The 8750-nt window shown below is 35.4% G+C and overlaps 1 protein-coding gene across 1 annotated transcript in view; it reads left to right on the top strand.

Annotated features, from left to right (window-relative positions):
- The window catches only part of LOC135195556 (protein rhomboid-like), a 15658-nt gene extending 12841 nt beyond the window's left edge, over nucleotides 1–2817 (top strand). Inside the window, exon 6 of the mRNA XM_064221826.1 lies at nucleotides 529–2817. Within this exon, the coding sequence (XP_064077896.1) occupies nucleotides 529–797 (269 nt within the window). The 3' untranslated portion in view covers nucleotides 798–2817. The remainder of the gene's footprint in view (nucleotides 1–528) is intronic.
- Nucleotides 2818–8750: the final 5933 nt, after the last annotated feature.

Raw genomic sequence — 8750 nt, 5'->3', positions numbered from 1 at the left:
TTTCCGTCAGAACGACTGACTATTTTGGTTATAATAACCCCTTGAGGAATTTTGTTTTATTTAATATTTCATTTTAAAAATATAACCCTAGGGTATTATTTGTTATAAATAATATCATTTCAATGCATTTTCTTCGTTATAACAAATATTTGCAGTCTAAAAATAACTTTAGGCATTTTTTTTGTTATATATAAGATGATTTCAATGTATTCTCATTCTAAAAATAACTTTAGACTTTTTTTTTTATTCAGAAATCACATTTTAATGCGTTTTCTTCGTCACATCGAGAACTGAAATTCTAAAAGTAATACCTTCAGGCATTTTTTAATAAACAAATATCAGTGAACTTTCTTCACTAAATAAGAAACATATTCTAAGAGAGTTAAAAAAAATGCCAGTGTACTTTCTGTACTATATAAGAAACATTGTAGACTATCAGTGCACTTTCTTCATTATATAAGAAACATTGTATCCTAAAAGAGAGTTAAACATCGCATTCTAAAAGCTTCCTCGTTCTTTCCCCAACAGCGAGCGCCGACGTGGGCTTCGCCATCTACGATCGGTATGCCCACGAGACGGTGGGCCTACCCGTGTCCTACGTGGCCCACCTGACGGGAGCGTTAGCGGGGCTCACGCTCGGTCTAGTCGTCCTCAAGAACTTCGAGCAGCGCCTGCACGAGCAGCTGCTGTGGTGGGTGGCACTCGGGGTGTACGCCGCGTGCACGCTCTTCGCCGTGCTGTTCAACCTCTTTCATCCTTACCCGTACGTGGGAGTGGCGCAGGGACTTCTGCTGTAGTCATGGCCGAGTCCTCGAAGAAGAAAAAAATCATAATTTAACGCGTCTTAATATACTCCTTCGTCTTCTTCGCCTTCCTTCCTTCTATCCGCCACGTCGAAGGAGCAGGAGGAGAGGAGGAGGAGGAGGAAAAATATTATATATATAAAGAAGAGTTATAAATTATATATATATTATCGTCGTATTTATAAGGATGAGATTATTATTACAAAAGTGAAATAAGAAGAAGTTGATAAACTCACGAAGGTTGTTCCCCGAGTGTTGCTGGGTGGGTTGTGGCTACCTCAACTTTGCAGATTACAAGACAGGAAACTGGAAAAAATATATGAAGTGACTTTTTAAATCTAATTTATATGTGCGCTATGCTAATGCTGCTAATGTTATAACTATTAATCTACTACTACTATTACTATACAGGTCTTCATGAAACTAAGGAGACCCACTTTTTTGAAATATTTAAAATGAGTGTCTTTACAAGTGCGAGACTTTTTTTTTTTTAAATAATACTCTTTATTATGAAGAAAGAGGTGCTACTCCAGTTATATGCACCCCCCTCCCCCCGTTTCCCACACCCCAACCCACCCACCCCCCCAACCCCGCTAACCCCACTCTTATAGGTGCTGTGACCGAAGCCAAAGTTTTGACCGCTCATATACTGGTGAAATGAAACTAGTGTTAGGACCTTATTAAATAAATAAATATAATAATTTAAATATTAATCAAAGGTAACATGGAAAATAAACCTTACGTTTTTTTATTATTAATTAATTAACTCAAGAGAGAGAGAGAGAGAGAGAGAGAGAGAGATTGTTATTTATTAGTGTCAAAATATTGATAATGGTAAAGAGATCCTCTTTTGTACAGTATCATGTCTCGAATTATGATTATTATTTTTATCATTATTATTATTATTATATTCCATTGCTTGTTTATTATATATATATACCTAGTCAAACATTTCCAAAGGAAGCTTTTTCCACTCTACCTCTCATATTTTTTTTCTTAAATATGTAAAATGATAAAAAAAAATAATTGAAATGGCAGCTGTGGGCTTGGGTTTTTTTTATGATAACCTAAAGCTGCTTCATCACTGCTCTAGTCTTATATATATATATTTCTAGCGAAGAGGTTGGAATTTTATTAATTAAAATAAAAGGTTGGAGGGAGGATGGGGGTATACGCCCCCCCTAACCCCCCCTCCCCGATTTTATCATTGAATCTATTCTAGTTCACATGGAGTCATTCTAGCCAAGTGACCGATTTCATCTTTAACATGACTTTTAAAAAATAAGGAAAAAAAATATATTTAAAACATTTTCTTGAATAAATTTTTACAACTATTTAAAACATTTTCTGGAAAAAAAATTTACAAGCTAAAAATGAAAATATAGATATTTAAAAACATTTTCTGATTTTTTTTTTTTTACAATCTAAAACGTAGTTTGTTTTTTTAAGGTGAAAAAACTTTTACAGCTATTTAAAACATTTTCTGGAAAAAAAATTTACAAGCTAAAAATGAAAGTAAAGGTATTTAAAAACATTTTCTGATTTTTTTTTTTTTTTACAATCTAAAACGTAGCTTTTTTTTGTGGGGTGTAATACCTGGTCATTTTGTCATTGTTGCTGGCTTGGCTTGACTTGCATTCGTAGTCCATTCCTTTTTATTGTTTGAAAAAACTATTGTGAAATATTTATAGGCCGTTTTTTTTACAAGGAATTTTTTTTATTAAACTTCCTTAACTTATATATATATATACGTTCATTTTTTGGTTTCTAGTCTATTTTTCATATTGTCCTTTTAAAATGTTGAAAGTTATGATGATTATTGATAATTATTATTACTGTCATTATTGTTCCCCATTTTTTGTCATTATACCCTGAATTCACAAATCCCTCATTGTATAGATGAAATAGATGTATGATGTATATTTTTACGTTTTTTGTATGTTTCTACATGTCCAGAATAATGCGTAAGACGAATGTTATTTATATCAGTAAAAAGTATTTGTATAAAAATCGATTGAAGTGTTTCATTGCAATCCTTATTACGTATTTCATAGGTGTGGTTTTCAAATTGTGGTTTGAATGTCCTCTTTTGGATTGACAAAATTCTAAGGTATTCCCGGCCAGTCCATTGAGGGGCCAGAGATGTGTATTTCTGGTGATAGAAGTTCACTCTCGACGTGGTTCGGAAGTCACGTCAAGCCGTTGGTCCCTTTGCTGAATAACCACTGGTTCCATGCAACGTAAAAACACCATACAAGCAAATTCTAAGGAAGACACATGCAACACTATTAATTTTTTAAATCACATGCAACACTATGGTAAATATTTTTTATTCACATGAAACTCAATGGTAAATGTTATTTTTTATTCACGTGCAATACGATGATAAATAATTATTTTTTTATTCACATGCAACACTATGGTAAATATTGTTTTCAGTGTGTTGTCCTTTTTCATTGAAATGGTCTCTATGGGTCTGACAGTAATTTTGAGTAGTAGGACACCATTGGAACTCTATGGTTAACTCTCTAAAAAAATAAAATAAATAAAAAATATGAAAAATTGACAAGTGGTATTTTTACATTAGTTACATTATAATTTGGAGAGTTAACTTACTAGCTGACAGATCGTGGAACTATTCAACTGATAAAAAAAGCTGTTAACTCTGTGTGCAGAAAAATTAAGCAAAAAAATCAATAAAATATGTAACAAAAGCAACTGGGTAAAAATAAAACGCCATTTTCATGAACAAATATTAAATTTGGTGAAAATCCTACGTAGGAACCTTGACTGCCTCTACGTCATTGGTCGTTCATTCCAGTGGGCTCTTACTGATGCTCACTTTTTTTTTCATTTTGTGTCACGAGGGGTTAAAATTTTCACCTCTTAGCCAACCGGCATCGGCATGTTAGTCTGTTGGCAGTGTGTGTTAAGGAGTTGGACCTTCATTACCTCAAGGAAGTTCTACACAGTTAATTATTTTAATTGTAAGTTGATATCTACTGGTGTACTATCACTTATAGACAGTACTGGTGAATTATTCCGTGATGTTTTGGATCCTTTACAATGAGGTGAGATATTTTGCACGATTGCTGTGGTCAAAGTGACTGATAAAACTTCTTGGCTTTGTGTACGCTATAACCGTGTCGGTGTTAAGAGGAATTTCTGAGCTTTTCATGCCATAATTGGCTCAATTCTATAATAATTTGATGTAGGAGGTCCTACCATCAGATTTACACATTTAAATTCAACTTGTTTTTTTTGGGGGGGATTGAAAATTACCAGGGTTATGAATTCACTTCTGGGGATAAAACAAAGGACCTTTTACTTGTACAGTACAATTTACAAAATTACCTCCATCTTACTTTAATAGTTTATTTACTCCATAAGATTCAGCGATGGCAAATATTTTGGGCTTTTTATATTGGAGATTCCTAATACGAATTAGGTAGGATACGGAATCCTAGGCCAAGTGAGTTAGGGCTGATTGGGTAACTGCATTTTGTTTTAAGGGCACCCTGTGGATGGGTGGACCCCCCGCCACTCCTGTCCCCGAAGTGTTGCAGTACTTAAAGGTGTTAAGTAAGCAAAGGCATTGTCCTGAAATATAACATCACTGAAGGTTCCGCTTATAACGTATGATCGCAAGCATATATCAAAATAAAAATGGGAAAAGTGCATTTTTTTTTAAAGCCCAGCAGTCATTGCCAAATTCATAATATATAGTTAATGAGGGCCACGAGTTGAATACCCCATGCATTAAGTTCAACCATTTCCTCGCTTATTAAAGTTTCATTTGTACCTTTGGTAAATGCAAACAATTCCCTTTTATATAAGAGTATTCCTCGGATCCGAGTGAAATCTGTTGAGATTCGAACAACGTTTTCAATTTGAGTAAGGTGGGATTGTGGGGGAACCCCCATCCCACCCACCCCCCCCCCGCCCCCGTCACCTACCATCATCAGATAATGATACATTTAGCTCTGCAATAGATTACGTATTTATAACGAAGGATGTGCAATAGTAAAGATGAAGGCTCGTGACGTAAATCACATGAAAATAAGATTGGCAAATCTAAGGTCACGAAATATTCGAAGTTATTGATTGTGGCTGTATATGATTGTATATTAAAATTTCATCGTGTGCCTTGTTCTGTCTTGGTTATTATTGAAGGAATGGTAGGTAAAGAATAAAGTCTTGATGTTGCTATAGATAACATTTTTGACGAAGCAAAGAATAACCAGAGCCACTATAGTAGATTCACATCAACCTTGCATCTGACATCTAGTCCAGTCCCTTACGACGCTCCTGATTGGCTGTTGATAAACCAGTCACAGGGCTGGAAACTCTGTCTCTCTTGAGAGTTCACTTTTGATACTCGTATCCCTCAGGAGGTGAAACATACATCCTGCCTGTGTGAACTCTCTCGAGAGACTCAGAGTTTCCAGCCCTGTGACTGGCTTATCAACAGCCAATCAGGAGCGTCGTAAGAGACTGACCTAGACATCAATGCACGGTTGATGTGAATCTACTATAGTAGTTGACGATTTGTAAAACTCTACGCAAAATGCACATATAGTTTCGAATTACATTTTCTGATCCTTGTCCTTGGTACTTTTTTATTTTTATTTTATCTGCTGATGATTATATCTTGACGGGTAAACTGAATTTAGATTCAGATGTTTACTCAGTATTCTGTATCACATCGGTATACGCTTTCACACTGACATTAGCATAATAATCGAACTTGTTTTTCAAGCGCATAAATATTGTATCTGTGACTAGATAACCCTCCCGTAATTATTCAGAAGATAGTATAGGTCATACCCTCATAATCCATAATGGTTTTACTAAAGTGGCTTGGTTATGAATTCCACAACCGAAGGTGTTATGAAGACTTGTAAAACTAGATGAAATTAAGTTAATTCTTGCCCTCGCATATTTGGAACAATGCGATATATTTGTGTAATTACCAAATAATTTTATTTAATGAGTGGACTATGACAACGCAAAAAGTGTCTTAATTCCAGTATTTTTATGACATCCGCAATGAATTGACATTTGTAACATTAAATATTATTACGTCAATCTATCTTATTTTGGAGGTAAAACTAGTCAGTAATTATAACCGCTAGCCTTGGCTGCTTTCAAATTTTCTTTTCAATATTTACAGGTCATTCTTAAAAGTTTTATTACATTCTGATTCTTCGTCTTTTCTTAAATCAATTAAAATCTCAAATGTGATTGTTATCAATGCCATTGTGTTTTGATACTTACATTGACTTGAATATACGAAACACAAGTTAAAAACGAGTCCAGATAAAGTTAAAAAATATTAAATATAAAGTGGGAGAACTATTTTATGAATCTAGCAAGTGTTTTATGAGCGTGCTTGTAATTAAATTTTTAAAAAATTTGTTGAAAAGAAGAATATGGGAGAAATACGGATTTTTTTTTCACACTGCACTGTGTAGGTTTCTTGTGGATTTCAGTTATTAACATTTAGAGAAATATTTTTCAACCAATAAGACTAGAAGGGTATAATTTAAAACGTCCTTGAAAGTGTAGGCCCGTGATACTAAAATACTAACTTGAGAACCTTCGTATGGTCACTACAACGTCATACCAGTGACTGCTTGTTGATGCCCAATTATCTTGAGGTGGTGTCTTAATCTTCTTAAATATTATTACTACTTGCGAACCTATTTGATTGGAGCTGAATACTTACCCGTCAGTTATGTATTACACATAACTATTTTGAAAGTCTCTTGAAATATTACATTTTTGCGGGTCGAAATCATAGTTTTATCCTAGGGCAGTGATTCTCAACACCCGGGTCACGACCTAAATAGGGTCGTCCTCGGTGTCCGCGAGTTCGATTCTCGGGCATTCCATTGAAAACACTTTACAAACAAAATTAATAGGGTCGCGAGGGTATTTCTGAAGGTCGCCATGGGAGGGTTTTACAAAAAATATATATTAATAATTCACAGGTAGTAAAATTTTTATTTTGGGTAATGTAACCGATTTATTTTAGTAGGACAAGGTTAGTAAAGATTCTACTGGGCATACAGTAACTTGTTTTCATTTCAAATTCAGTATGCTAGTAACTATAAACAGGAATATACTAACGAAAGCTCATAAAACATTTTGCGAGTATAACTGTAACATGATATGGTTGGATTTATTATTAGAATTAGGGTCGCTACTCCAGGTTAAGACTGCATTTAGGGTCCCAACCAAAAGGTTGGGAAGCGCTTCCCTACGGTGATCAACTGAATTTGAAAACGGTCTCGGTTAAATATAGTTTTACACTCCGCCCTATGTGGAAAAGTTCGAACTACTATCGGCATAAGTTGTCACTTCACCAGTTTTACAAAGCCATTTTAAGAAGGGTCTCTATATATAAAAAATAGTTTTTTGTCGTCCGTTCTACGACTTGGACATAAAGTCCTGTCATAAGTCCATGTATTTCCCTAGCGCCACTAGTTACGAATCCACTAAAGTCAACTCGGCAAAAGTTTTATAGGATGACGAATGCAATACGATGAAAGTATTTAGCGACTCAGCGGCGTGGTTGGTATGGTATTAGCGTCCCACCTCGGTGGTCTCGGGTTCGATACTCGGCCAGTCCATTGACGAGTGAGAGATGTGTATTTCTAGTGACAGAAGTTCACTCTCGACGTGGTTCGGAAGTCTCGTAAAGTCGTTGGTCCCGTTGCTGAATAACCACTGGTTCCATGCAACGTAAAAGCACCATACAAACAAACAAACAATGAAAGTATTCAGAAAAAGCTATTAACGAAGTGAATAGATGCGACCTTCAGAGAAGCTCTCTGCAGCTGTACCAAACAATAATTACAAAATGTCTGCACGGAAATAAAAGTAAAAATGTAATTTCTGTAAATTGCTAATTTTGGAAAATGTTTACCTTTTATTTTTAAGTAAAAACTGTCATTATCGGTCAGCACAGCTGAAGAAGACCTCGGCGAAGGTCGAAAGCGCCTGTTTTATATTTATTCACTTAAACTTGCCTTCCTACGGCGGCTGTTTTTGTCAACCATCTAAGACAAACGCGAAGAAGGTGTTTTCATAACTGGACAAAAGAAAGTAATATATACTTTAAAGTATAGCGTAACTACTGAGGCTAAAGTTATATATCTAAATCACATTATACCTCCATTCATTAATCATAAGGTTTTGGCAAATTTATTTATTGTTTGTGAGTAATACGAGGGTATTACTCGCCGGTAAATCGTGAATGATAGTTTGTCATGACCCCAATAATATAAAGGACAGTTTTTTTTTACAATACGGATGCTCTTTTATCCAAGACTGTCGTGGCCTTAATGACTACTTAGAATTAAGTCTAGCATATACGATCTTGTCCCCTATGGAGAAATACGACCAGGCATTTAACCATGGATTCTCGTATATATGAAATAGTACGATGTACAAATTTAGTTTTGACAAACTGTAGAACTAACGATAAACAACGTATACACAAATGCCCCCTTTTGTAATCACGAAAATAAAGTTTGTCCGGCTCCGTGGGGATTCAGTTTCGTTCCAAGATGTTAGCCTTATAGAATTCTGTATTCAGTGGCAATGTCTAGAGAATACATTCTCTAGACCTTGTTCAGTGGTGCCGAATAATAAGGGAGGGGGAGGGGAGGCGATCCAGGGGCGCAATCATTACCTAAGCCCCATAGTGCCTAGTAGGGGGTTAGTATAGACATGGCACGTACTAACTCTGGTATTAGTTAGGTTCGGATTAGTTGAATTATTGTACAGCTGGCTTATGAATTCCCGCGTTCATCAGTGTAAGCTGAGAGGACTTCAAGCAATGCCACATTGAACGTGCAGCTGTTATGGTTGCGTGTGAAATCATGTAGCTAAACATAAGTTAAAAACGCAGGTTCGCCAATGAAAGAATGGTGTTTAAAA

Source organism: Macrobrachium nipponense, chromosome 16 (assembly GCF_015104395.2).
Source record: "Macrobrachium nipponense isolate FS-2020 chromosome 16, ASM1510439v2, whole genome shotgun sequence".
Classification (NCBI taxonomy): Eukaryota; Metazoa; Arthropoda; class Malacostraca; order Decapoda; family Palaemonidae; genus Macrobrachium; species Macrobrachium nipponense.
This window is presented reverse-complemented; position numbering and strand designations above follow the sequence as displayed.